Source organism: Ictalurus furcatus, chromosome 6, assembly GCF_023375685.1.
Source record: "Ictalurus furcatus strain D&B chromosome 6, Billie_1.0, whole genome shotgun sequence".
In the NCBI taxonomy this organism is placed as follows: domain Eukaryota; kingdom Metazoa; phylum Chordata; class Actinopteri; order Siluriformes; family Ictaluridae; genus Ictalurus; species Ictalurus furcatus.
The window spans coordinates 27,842,671-27,856,674 of NC_071260.1; the positions used below are offsets into that span (position 1 = coordinate 27,842,671).

The following is a 14,004-nucleotide window of genomic DNA, read 5'->3' on the forward strand; positions in this document are numbered from 1 at the left end:
TCACAGTACACGCAATTACAAAGGCATTACATGCAAAGTTTTTAATTATAACGTGTAAATTAATATTGTCGGCAGTGGCGAAATGAACATTTTTGGTCACAAATGCTACCGTTTTAGCTGGAGCCCTGCAAATGAAAAAAAAATGAAAATTGTAATCCTGATAGTATTCCCATTTTTTGCAAAATGTACCTGTCATCTGATTACTTTGTTTTTTGACATAACTGTAACGGATTACAGGTTTTTGTATCCTGATTTGGGTGGCTGTGGCTCAGGTGGTAGAGCGGGTTGTCCACTAATCATAGGCTTGGCGGTTCGATTCCCAGCCCAGGTGACTCCACATAGTGACACGTCCTTGGGCAAGACACTGAACCCCAAGTTGCTCCCGATGGCAAGTTAGCGCCTTGCAGGGCAGCTCTGTGTGAATGGGTGAATGAGACATAGTGTAAAGTGCTTTGGATAAAAGTGCTATATAAGCGCAGACCATTTTATTACACAACGCCCTTCCATGTATTCCCAAGCCTCAGTATCAGTGACAGTCATGTCAGGTGAATGCACAGAGTGAAATACAGTCACAAGCGTAATGAACATGAACAAGGTGGATTATTCTCTTTTCCCAAAAAAAATGCCTTTGGAGAAGAAACCAAAAGTAGACTAAGCACACATTGGCCAATCAAAGTAAAAATGACATCACATGACAGACAACAGAACTGTTTGGTGTTTTTTGTTTGTTTGAATGAAGGCATCACAGCTTTTCTGTTTACTGTGTTTGGTACTCAGAGCAAACATGCAGACATGGCATGAACCCAGTCAACTTTAAACATGCAAAAAAAAATTAAGGAAAGCATGAATACAGCTGCAAGTCTGTCTTTAAATGTGTGTGCAATAATTTACCCCACATCATTCCTATTATGTAACTTCATATTATAATACATTGCTTAATCCTAATAGTTTAAGTGTCAAGCTATTGAGATATTCATTTTTAGCCTCCCATCTAACATCATGACCAGCCATCAGTTAATGTTTGATGACACGACATCTTCAATCACATTCTGATTTCTGCTAAATGTACTCTAGTTAGCAAATGTTATAACATAGGCTCTGACTGAATAAATCAAGGTCATCTGATTATACATTATTTCTCATTAACAGTTATCATAACATGTGCCAGATATTTTGTTGCTAAGTCTGTAGTTGGGTGTCTCAATTATTTCCGTAGTGCACTAGTCAGGGCACTGACCAGGGAATCTGCCATTTTAAGGGCTGTCTCAATCGCAAAATCCTTCCAGTACACTTAAATGCTAGCTGTGTAAAAAAATCCCACAATGCACCACAAAAACCAGGTAGCATCACTACTCACTATGTTTCCGTACTGGAAACGATGTCATATTTTCTGAAGCTTTTCAGCCCAGAAAAAAATGGGGGACGAACTCTCAGTCAACTTCCTTCTACCAAATGTAAGTACTGTAGCTTGTTGTCAGTGTAGCTCTAAAGATTACTTACGTTGCCATTTTTAACTTTGACATTCTATATATGATTTGTTTGAGTCTCACTTCAGTGTTTAATGATTTAAAATAAAAAATCCACTCGCTCGCCTATGATCCTGCTTGAAGTACCATGACAGCTATATGTGATTAAGCGAACATATTTATATGACATACAGTGGCCTCCACTAATATTGGCACCCTTGGTAAATATGAGCAAAGAAGGCTGTGAAAAATGGTCTTTATTGTTTAACCTTTTGATCTTTTGTTCCAAAAATCAACAAAAATACTCTACTCTCCTCTCTCACCAAACAATTGCAAACACACACAGGTTTATTTGAAAAAAAAATATATATATATATATATATATATATATATATATATATATATATATATCTGTGTTAAATATACAGTATCTCACAAAAGTGAGTACACCCCTCACATTTTTGTAAATATTTGATTATATCTTTTCATGTGACAACACTGAAGAAATGACACTTTGCTATAATGTAAAGTAGTGAGTGTACAGCTTGTGTAACAGTGTTAATTCGCTGTCCCCTCAAAATAACTCAACACACAGCCATTAATGTCTAAACCGCTGGCATACATGGCATCATGGACTATCAAATATCAACAGATATTAAATCAAAACCTGACTGCCTCTGCCAGAAAGCTTCAAATGGGCCGTGGTTGGATCTTCCACCAGGACAATGATCCAAAACATACATCAAAATCAACACAAAAATGGTTTACAAAATCAAGGTCCTGCCATGGCCATCCCAGTCCCCTGACCTGAACCCCATAGAAAACCTGTGGGGTGAACTGAAGAGGAGAGTTCACCAGGGCACCAGGGTGGACCTTGAAATTTGAAGGTTCTGGAGAGATTCTGTATGGAGGAATGGTCTCCGATCCCTTGCCATGTATTCTCCAACCTCATCAGGCATTATAGGAGAAGACTCCGAGCTGTTATCTTGGCAAAGGGAGGTAACACAAAGTATTGACTAAAAGGGTGCCAATAATTGTTGCACACCTATATTTAACAAAGATTTTTTTATATATATATATAAAAATCTGTGTTTTGCTTGCAAATGTTTGATATCCATGAGAGCAAAGTAGTTTTTGTGAATTCTTTTTAACAAAAGTTCAAAAGTCTAAACAATAAAGACAACTTTTCACAGCCTTCTTTGCTCATATTTACCAAGGGTGCCAATATTATGGGAGGGCACCATATAAAACTTAAATAATTTTAAGTTTTTAATTTTTTCTTGATGTTTTACAACGCAAGTTATCAGTGCACCAATGAGTAATGAGCCAGGGTCCTTACCCGTGCCCAAACTCATGTAGGCAATATATTGATTCACAACCTAGGGAGCTAGGGAGCTGATCAAGATACACACGCTGTCTCACCTATGACATGTCATGTCATAGACATGCACTATATACCAACAAAAGTACCATTGTAGTGACTTTAGTATGTTACATAAACTGTTATTGCAGCTACAGTAAACTTAGAAAAATGAATACACTTATGAAAAATGAATAAGCTGCAAGCATTTAAAAAGTCATCTTGGCAATTAGCCCTAACGGTAACATGACACTGTAATATGACTGGAAAAAATGGCTGCCGTGAGGTGTGTACGAGATGGTTATGTCAGTCCTATGCTACAGGGTTCGTGTAAAGTGCTGCCACCACCACAGTTAAAAGATAGCAGTTTCAGTTTAAGTCTGAAATGCCATGATACTTATTTCTGAAACACCACATGGTGAAATTCCCAGCCAGTATCAGTACACATCTTTATATGAAAGTTTAAATTTGCCAAGGTTCTCAGACGGCTCTATTCCAAAGCATGCCAGGACACATGCATTGGCCGGATGGTTTAATCAGAAAGCACATACAAATCCCTCCACTATTCACCTATTCATTTAGACTGGGCATACATGGAGAAGGTCTTGTCAGACCTCCACGCCAAGGTACTATATATAGGTGTGATGTCTTTCTGTGCAACTGGAGAGTCAGTGGCCTATTAACATCATGAAAATGTGAGACCTGGCACATTCCAGGGACAGAAATAACCTGTCGAAGGGTCAAAGATGGTGGGGAAATGGAGCAAGAAAGAGTGACGTGTGAAATATTAGATGGAATGTATGAAAAGATACAGAGAAAGCAATAGAGAAATTGAGACAGGGATTAGGAAAGAATATGTGAGAATGATGAAATAAAGGCCTGAAGAAAAGACACAAATATATAGACAGAGAGAGAGAGAGAGAGAGAGAGAGGCTAGAGCCATGAGTGACACAACAGGTGTGTGATGTCGAAGCTGGTAAGTACTGACGCAAGCAGCCCTGGCTTTTAGCACAAACCCTCACACTACAGAGCACACTCTCAGACAATCCCTGCTGACCATCTGTAATTCAGTAGTCTGGTCACATAATTGTACTTCCTTTGATCCATAGAAAACTACTGTACAGTGCATTGCACAGCAATGTAATGCAAAACAATGCAACTGATCTTATTTGGCCATGGAGAAAAACCTGATGTATTTTCTAAGGTAGTAATAGGAAGTTTGTGATTTATATAGATTGTATGTTGCTTATCTAAATATTTATATTTAAATTCTACCTAGTAATCAAATCTGTACAAATGTTCCAGGGGAGATGATAGGTTAAAATGATTTAGGCCCTGACGATATAGCAGTCTCAGCTTCAGATGCCCCGCCCATGGGATACAGACCGTCTAATATCTTCTGTACACTTTTCTGGCCATAAGCTTCAGCATCTTGGTGGTTACAATATGATTGGCTCTTTGCATGTGTACTGTACGAATGCCCTTCCAGAAAACAAACACTTTAACACAAAGGGATTTTCAGAGCAAGATATAGTTACTGGACTGGGAAAAAAAAAAAAAAAAAAAAAATCTTTAAACGTTAGCAAAGAATTTTGTTTGAAGCACTTAGTGGTGAGCAAACTCTATAATCTTGCATTGCTCTATAATCATACAGGCTACAGGGAAAGGTATGTTGTCTGCTATGTCAGTCAAATTGCCTCTTTCTGTAAGTCAGTTTTTGGCACCATACAGTAGTAGCAGTATAGAATGTAATTTTTGTTTTTTAAAGTAGTTAGCTAGTTTCTTAGCTAGGCAACCAACCTAATTGAGGTTACAGGCCTACCATATGTGAACTCAGATAGATCAATAATCTATGGCCCAAATTTAGGCATGAAAGAACTCTGACTACATAGTGACTGGCAAGACACCCAGTCAATCAAAAGAGAGAGAGAGAGAGAGAGAGAGAGAGAGAGAGAGAGAAATGGGACCAACAGTGTAAAGTCAAATATTATACTATAATAGGAAAAAGGTTTACAAACTGGATTCTTAAAACTTTCATTAACTATCAAGGTCTTTATTTGTTCTCTAATTTGGTAGGAAGCCAGTGATTGATAGACAGAGTTTACATCATAACTCGGTTTTGAAATTGTTTAGCTGGAGAGCTCTCGAGTAGCTGTCGAGTGAATGACAGGAGGTGGTGATGAGTTTCTCTGTATTTTTGTATTTTACACTCGTTTGCTTGAGCCCTTTTTATCCTCTGGTGAGCTTTCGAGCTAGTAGGCTAACACTATCTGGTTTATGTCAAATGGTTTTCACAGGCTGGACAACAAAGTATTTAGATTAGATAATACAAAATAGAGCTTAGATAACAAAATACTCAGAGAACACATTAGGTTTAAAGGAAAAAAAAAAAAGCATGTGGAATGACCAGGCATATTAGGTTTGTTATCTACACTATATTTTACACTATATTTTGGCTAAGATTTTTTCTTATTCTGTTATCAGTCCCAGAGATATACACACCTTTGGGGAAAGCTTTTGCATTTAACCCATGGTCTGACCCTGTGCATGATGCTGTGAGATTACAGCGGACAACATTTTCCCCTTCAACCAGAATTTATCTTTTACACAGCTAAATAATATTAGGTCACAAATTTATTCACAAAACTGGTTGGCTATGTACTGTTAATGAGCACAGTTACACAACGGCATCAGTGATGCATAGGCACTGCTGCTTGATCAGGCAGTCACAGTAAGAAACACACAGTTGACAGTAGTTAAAGAAAACAAGCTTTTGTTGAGAGGGTTTGCTCCTTTATCTGGCACACTATAACTATGGCAGTGACATTGATGTGCACAATAAAGTTATTTTCATCTGATAACATGTCTGTAATACTGAGCAAACATGAGACCAAATATTTGGGCTGCATCCCAAACTGCATAACACTGTACTACACCACTCTACCATTGGTGTCATTAGCATTTAGGCATACTATTTAGTCTGCATTAATTGGTGTAACACAAAGCCTTGAATTAGAATTGAAAGTGTGCATTCACAGGTGTAAGATTAATCCATGAGGTGGAGGAAGAGCATAGCACAAATTACATTCGAAAAAGTTATTCTGAATGTAGCTCACAATAGCATTTTTGAGAGCATTTACCAGAAAGGGACACATTTCTAACTCTCAAATCCTGCAGCTTCAACACTGGTTCATTTCATAGCTGTTTAACAGATCTTGTAGTCTTTGCTTTGCCATATTTTATCAATAATAGAAATCATAATAATATGATATGAGACTCTACAACCAGCAAGGACAAGCAACAGGTACAATGGCAATTCAGCTGAAACGCCATTCACTGGATCACAAATAACAAATAGTCAGTAGAAAGGTAGGAATTCCCTGCTGAAAGCTAGTTTCAAAACGTCACAGTGACTGCTGTATAGGAAACAGTTAAACATTGACCTGCATTTCAGATCTGCTTCGGGAATCCCTGCAGCACTGTCTGTCGATTTACGTGTTAAACCAGCAGAGGCATATATTCACCAACCCATGGAGGCCAGTAATAAATATGCATGAGGCTTTTCAGAATGTATCAGCTTTACAATACATAATGCACTACTTTTGAATATGTAACATATTGTAATTCACAGCTCCACTTTGGGACAGGGAGCAGTTGGAGTCACCTCCCCAGCTGCCACCGTCACTCTCCCTGCCCCACACTATCAGCAAACCATCCCTGAAGAAGATAACTGCTCACAGACTCATGGCGAATAGAAACTGAAGATACTGGCAACTCCATTTTACTTCACTGATGATCCACCATTTTGTGAAAGAGACATGTGAGGGGACTAGTTGCCCATTAGGATAATTATCTCATTTGCACCAAATCACGAGTATTCCGTGCTATTATAGTGAGAATACAAACCTTTCCCAGCTCAATATGTGACAATTAAACAACACCAGCCTCATTAGACAGCAGAGTGTACTCCTGCAGGGGAAATCCTTGCAAGATTATTAGGTTCCATAATAAAATCTGATTAGGAAACGGAACTTAGGGAGAGGAAATTAATGATATTTTTAATAAGACCAACAAGCCTAAGAGAGACACAATGCCTGGTAGTGGGATGCATGTTGCATTTGTAATAACTAATACGATTGGCAGGTAGAGCTTGAAGTTTATCCCTGGTTACCTTCTCCCAGGTCCAAGACGGCAAGGACGGCACTGCTCCTGGACTCCCCCAGGTAGTTGGTAGCAATACAAGTGTAGAGTCCTGCATCAGTGGGCTTGCAGTCACGTATCCACAGTCCTCCATACTCCTGGTTATCCATGTTGAGGAGGTCATCATTGTGATACCAATAGAGAGACGGCTGTGGATCTCCTGCCACAGCTACTTTCAGACGGATGTCACAGCCTGTACCTACAGCAGCATTCCTCATTTTTCGGATGAAGACAGGTGGTGTTGAAGTGGGATAGATGGAGCTTGGGTCAGGCACCATCTGATCAGGGTTGATTTTAGCCCGTTTGGAGGGTATCCGTGGGCTTGGAGGTGCAACTCCCCCAGATCCATCTTCCGCACCCTTTTTCAGGGTCAACTGCACCTCAGCCTTTCGCATGACTCAGCAGAGAGGTATAAAACTTTCTTTGTAAACTGGAATATTTGGATTGGATTAACAGTTTGGCTTTACACTAAAACTAAACTTTCTCACTCACTTGAAAAGTATCACTTGTCCATTTCATAACTTGTAAAATGCATTCCAGAAGGAATTCCAATTAAGGTTTTTTGCCAATGCCAGCTTGTTGACAGCAACTCAGACTCAAAGAGTCTCTTTAGATATTCAAAGAGCCTTGAGCAGCATGTGAAACTGCCAGAACTGTGAAACATAGAAACATTTTTTCTAGGAAGCCCTCAGGCAAGTGTAGGTTAGTCAATGAATTCAGGAATTACCTTCAGATTGGACTTTTGGAATATGTTTTGCGTATCCTTAAACAAGTCCAATGTGAGAAGCAGGAAAAAAAAAGTTTAATCTTTGACCAATTAGACAGCCAGTGCAAGTCCATGTATTCCTGATGGTGGATATTTTTAGAACGAGTCCTACAGGATCACGTTGCTTTAGCAGCTTCCAGAATACTCTTTTGGAAGTTTGGACTCCCTTTCAGCCATAGCAATGGAAGTGGTTGCTTGGTTCTTTGGAGTTGCCTTCTGGGTGATTTTCTGGGTGCCAGGTCTAAAGACAGCAAGTTTTACCAAGTCCACAGCACACTATATTACCTCTTTTACCTTAGGAGTTCTCTTTCTCAGAGCTCCCCCTCTCAGAAGTGAGGCCCCATGCCGAGGTGACAAAGCAGCCCCACTAAACTTCTCTCTGACAGCTGCACGCTGATAGGTCACAATTTTTAGACAGTCCAGACACTTCAGCCCAACTTCTTTTGCCCCTGGTCCGTCCTTCAGCACTTGTGGCCAATCGCAAGCACAAGAGAGTGTGACACAGTGCCTAAAAGGGGGAGGGGATAGGAAAGTGCTCTGATTCATGTCAAAGATAGCCCCTGGAGTCGAAGCCCATTGTTTAACTAACAAATAGTATTAAAGATGAGGACCTTTTGTCTGCATTTCCCCCCCAGGTATTCTTGTTTTATAATCTATTACAATTCACTACAACTCAGGTAGTGGAAAAATATACTTTTCAAACCTACGTGGCTGTATAGAAAGAAAATATATCTATAACTTGCTTAGGAAAAAAAAAAGGATTATTTATATACACCAGTGATGCTTAAGATAACAAAAGTCAGTCCAAGGTACTTTATCATAATAGAATGGACCTAAGGGAACAAAATGGCTAAGAATAACTATATACGAATCTGCTCTTGCATAACACAGACTGCCATCTGCTGGAGTCTGCCTCTAAACACAACTGAGTAGCTGAGGGTTAAAGTCTTTGCTCAAACTGTCCCAACAGTGGTGTTCTGGTTATGCTCTGATTCTGGGATTTGAACTCACTCAATCTCTTTATCACTAGCTCATACCCTTAAATGTTGAACAAGCACAGAATACAGGCATAACTCCCACTACCTCTCACATTCTGAGTAAACATTTGAAGTACTTCCTCTGAGAGCCATAGGTTTAGAGACTTAACCAGACATAATGCTTCAAAATACATAAATACATAAATACAATAATATGTTTTAGTGCATTTATATTTTGGTAAATCAGGGCCTTACAGCAGAAAAATGTCATCCTGTCATTATTGCTTTGCTAAAATGATCAGTCACACCTTTGTGAAAAAAACTTGTGTGTGTCTTAGTATGTGTGTACAATGTAAATATGTTCATTCCGAATTTCAAATCCTAGTGCTCATGTCAGTTGAAGATTTTCCCCAACCTTTAACATTCTGTCACTGTTTAAAATGACAAATTGCACCAGAGAGATTGATTAACATATTTTTACATGTACCCTCTTTCTTTCTATATGTAAATTTCTTCTCTGACACATGCAACTTTCCCAGCTCCTGCTCAGCGCTACAGGGACTATGCTTAATCCTAAGAATATAAATTTACCACACTTCATTCATTTGGCTAACTCATTTGACTTCTATTCAGAGCAATTTACAAAAAAACATACAGTGGTACAAAATACTCAGAAAACCTGTAAAAATGTATAATGTGAAAGATGAGATGCTAATGGCTAGAGCAGGTTCCAGTCCTGCAGAGCCATGAGACTTCAGAGTTTAGCTTTCTACACACCAAAGTCCATGCCTCATTACCAGCTCATTACCAAGGACTTCATAGGCTGAATGTGGTGATAGAAAGGGGTAAAGACAAATCTTTGTAAAGTTGCAATCCTTCAGGAACTGGGTAGAGTGATCTATTCGGTAACAATAAATAACAAACAAGTACTGTAATATAAAGAGCAATCTGGGTGGCTGTGGTTCAGGTGGCAGAGCAGGTTGTCTACTAAAGAAAGTGCTGGTGGTTCAATCCCTGGCCCCCCTCCACATGCTGAAGTGTCCTTGGGCAAGGCTCTGTTGCCATTGGTGTGTGAGTGCGTGTGTGAATGGGTGAATGAAAAACAGTATAAAGCTCTTTGTAGAACCACTAAGGTTAAAAGGTAGCTCAGGTTAAAAGTGGTAGCTCAATGGTTAAGATGGTGGACGTCTGATTAGAAGGACATGAGTTCAAATCCCAGCACCACCAAGCTGCCACTGCTGGACCCTTGAGCAAGGCCCATAACCTTCAACTGCTCAGAGATTATTGTTAATTGCTCTGGATAAGGGCGTCTGTCAAATGCTGTAAATGTATAAAAAAAAAATTTTTTTAAAAATGTAAAAGGTGCTATATCCTAGGTAGTAAATGGATGGCGAGGTCTTTAGAGATTTGGAAAAAGAATGGTGGCATGGATGGGGCCATGACACTGAAGTAGCAAGAACTTACAAGCGTTTTCAGAGCTCAGATAAGGATGTGGCCTTAAAGTTGCAGGCCAAAGCTGGTGTCTGTGTGTAGTTCTGAAGAAAAGCACAAAGATATAGTTGTGCAGAGCCTTTAAAGCCTCGATTTCAGTGATAAAAGTTTTCAATTTGAGATTTCAGTGGAGGATTTAATGATAAATGATATCTGTATTCTCTTCTGGTTTCCTTGCACCTCACAAAAACATGCCAGTAAGTGAGCTGGCTAGTCTAAAAATAAATCGCCCCTAAGTGAGATTGAGAGTGTGTGCACGCTGCCATGTGATGGACTGGTGTCCCAGCCAGGATGTAATCCTGCCCAGGGCTGTAACCAGGATCAAACTTTTAGTGGTGGTCGAGATTGCAGAAATATGTACCATTTCATTACATTTACAACATATCTATATCGGATGCCTGTTGCAAAATTTCTCAACAAGAATTTAAAGTGTGGTATATTGTAATGGGCGAATAAGTCTATGAGCAAGCTATACCCGTCCTCCTCGGCTGCTCTGAGGTCAGTTGAGAACCAGTCATCACTACTGATTGAATGGTCGTGGAATGCAAGTTTTTATGCGGTGTAGGCTACATTCTGCCAATGCGTTAACGCAGCATCGCTGTTTCCATATTAAATTTGGCAACTAGAGGCTAAAAAAAAAAAAACACCTTTTGAAACTACTGAGGTCTGTTCTCATAGCTAGTTATGTTCCTGCCTTGCGTGGGACAAGAGTTAATCAAAAACTGACCCATGTGGAACTTTAACTTATAGCAAGACTATGTGGTGATGAAGCATCCTCTCCAGGTGATGTGGTCAGATTGTTCACATTGATATCTACACACACTCTACACTTTCTTAAGAACACTAATACTGGTATAAACAGCCTCAATTCTTTGTGGCATGGATTCCAGATGATGTTGGAAACATTCAATTGAGATAATGGTCCATGTTGACATGATTGCATCAGGCAGTTTTTTCAGGTGCTGCGAATCTCACGTTCTACCACATCCCAAAGGTGCTCTATTGGATTCAGATCTGGTGACTGGGAAGGCCACTGAAGAACACTGAACTCATTGTCAGGTTCATGAAACCAGTTTGAAAGACTTTTGCTTTGTGACAGGGTGCATTATCATGCTGGAGGTAGCCATTAGAAGATTGGTAAATTGTGGCCATGAAGGGATGCACATGGTCAGTAGCAATACTCAAATAGGCTGTGGGATTCAAGTGATGATTGATTGGTAATAAACAGGCCCAAAGTGTGCCAAGCAAACATTCCCTAAACCATTACACCACCTCTACCAGCCTAGACTGTTGATATATGACAGGTTGGGTCCATGGATTCATGCTGTTGGCACCAGATTTTGACTTTACCATCTGTGTGCCTCAGCAGAAATCAAGATCCAGACTTCAACTGTCCAGTTTTGGTGAACCTGTGCCTAGCCTCAGCTTTCTGTTCTTGGCTGACAGAAGTGGAACCAGATGTGGTATTCTGCTGAACAACCAAGATTCAACATGTCGTGCATTCGGAGATGCACAACATTTCTGCTCACCACAATTGTACAGAGTGGTTATCTGAGTTATTGTAGCCTTTCTGTCAGCTCAAACCAGTCTGGCCATTCTCCCTTGACATCTCTCATCAACAAGGCTGTCTGCAGAATTGCTGCTCACTGGATGTTTTTCCTAAGTAAACTCTAGAGACTGTTGTGAATGAAAATCCCAGATCAGCAGTTAGAGAAATACTCAAACCAGCCCATCTGGCAAAAACAATCATAACATGGTCAAAATCACTGAAATCACATGTTTTCCCCATTCTAATGGATGATGTGAACATTGCCCGAAGCTGCTGGCCCGTATCTGCATGATTTTATGCATGGACTGCTGCCACGCGATTGGCTGATTAGATAATTGCAAGAATGAGTAGGTGTACAGGTGTTCCTAACACTATGTTTCGTGAGTGTATATACGTCGATATTATGAAATCTAAAATTGGAGTGAACAACTAAGTTACAAAACATTACGACCACCAATTCAGTTTTTGGAAAAGGTTTCTGATATTGGAAGCTCATACCAAAGTAGGATTCACTGAAAAGACTGATATGGATCCATTGCAATTCAAATGTCATGCCATCTCCGAGTCCCCCACCCCCTTGCTTTCTCTGATACCAAAGCTGGGATGCAGTAGGGCCTGTTGTCATAGAAACAGTATTATTCTCAGGCCAAGAAAGAAAGATATGAGGATGGTATTCAGGCCTGAGAGAGAGAGAGAGAGAGAGAGAGAGAGAGAGAGAGAGAGAGAGGAAAAGAGGAGAGAAACTACAAGACTTCACAATACACATCAGTTCATACAGAGGGAGAGCATTCTGACATCAAACGACCAAGCCGTACAGAGGATCTTCACATCACAAATGATGAATGAGAGCATGGACATGTTGCGCAAAATGAAGCATGAGAAGAACGGTAGAAACAATGCTGATGAAGGTAATTAATTGCACTTACATCTTGGGGTGCACAGGAAGCCTCTATGCCAGGGTGCCGCTGCAGTTGGTGCGAAATGTACTGATGCTGCCCTCTGCTGGACTGAGCTGACAGTCCAGCAGACTGTCCACACCACACCATACCATACCATGACATCAGGCAGAAATGTACATGATATAGAACGAAATATGTCAAGAGATGAATGTATGCACCCAGAGCAGTGCTGCCAGGTTGGACTGGAGCCTCATATGATTAGGCTATTTTAAGCAAACAAGGCTCCTTCCCTCTAAATCCAAACAAAACCATGATTCTCAGACCCTGGATACGCTCTAATGGAGCAGAGAGAAATAAGACTTGGTCACAGCTTAACTTCTGAATTTTAAGCTGAAAAAACAAACCCAGTGTTCATATAGGAAGTAATTCTACTTTGTATGTAGGGAAGCAGATTCTCTTATTGTCTTTCCAATAATAGCACTCATTAAAATCTTTATACCACAAATACCAGGATCTCTAGAAAGCCATTATTACACATACTACTTGGTGAAACTTCAGCTTTAGGTTGCTGGACAGCTTTTTTTAACCTGCTACTGGCTAGTGCAATTAATGGACATAAGCATTTAGTTCATTTGCTAAGGTAATGTGTAAACTACACCTACAGATTCTTAAGCCTTCTTGAGAAAAACAAATGCATTAATTGCATATGGAAAAATACTTCCCTGGGACTTTATAACACATGTATTCAGTTTTCTTTTTCAGACTGTTGTACCACACTATACAGCGCCCTCCACTAATATTGGCACTCTTGGTAAATATGAGCAAAGAAGGCTGTGAAAATTTGTCTTTATTGTTTACTTTTTTGATCTTTTGTTCCAAAAATTCACAAAAATAATATGGATATCTCATGGATATCAAAAACAATTGAAAACAACAATAACAGGTTTATCAAAAAAGATATCTTTGTTAAGTATAGGTGAGCAACTATTAATCACCCCTAGGAATTCATATGAGAAAATCTATTTGAAGAATATTCCCATTGATATTTTATATTTTTTAGTACACCTGGGTGACTATGAACAGGAAATTGTTCAACCATGACTTGACTCTGTATCACAGGGGTATAAATATGAGGTAACACATAGGCCAAATTCCTTTAGCCATTCATAATAATGGGAGAGACCAAAAAATATAGCTGTGATGTGCGGTAAAAGGTTGTTGAGCTTCACAAAATGGGAAGTGTCTATAAGAAAATAGCACAAGCATTGAAAATGTGCATTTCCACCATCAGAGCAA

General features: G+C 39.6%; 1 protein-coding gene across 1 annotated transcript in view; it reads right to left on the bottom strand.

The window, feature by feature from the left end:
- Positions 1–9,025, bottom strand: part of spegb (striated muscle enriched protein kinase b) — a 104,984-nt gene extending 95,959 nt beyond the window's left edge. Inside the window, exon 1 of the mRNA XM_053627445.1 lies at positions 6,998–9,025. Within this exon, the coding sequence (XP_053483420.1) occupies positions 6,998–7,421 (424 nt within the window). The 5' untranslated portion in view covers positions 7,422–9,025. The remainder of the gene's footprint in view (positions 1–6,997) is intronic.
- Positions 9,026–14,004: the final 4,979 nt, after the last annotated feature.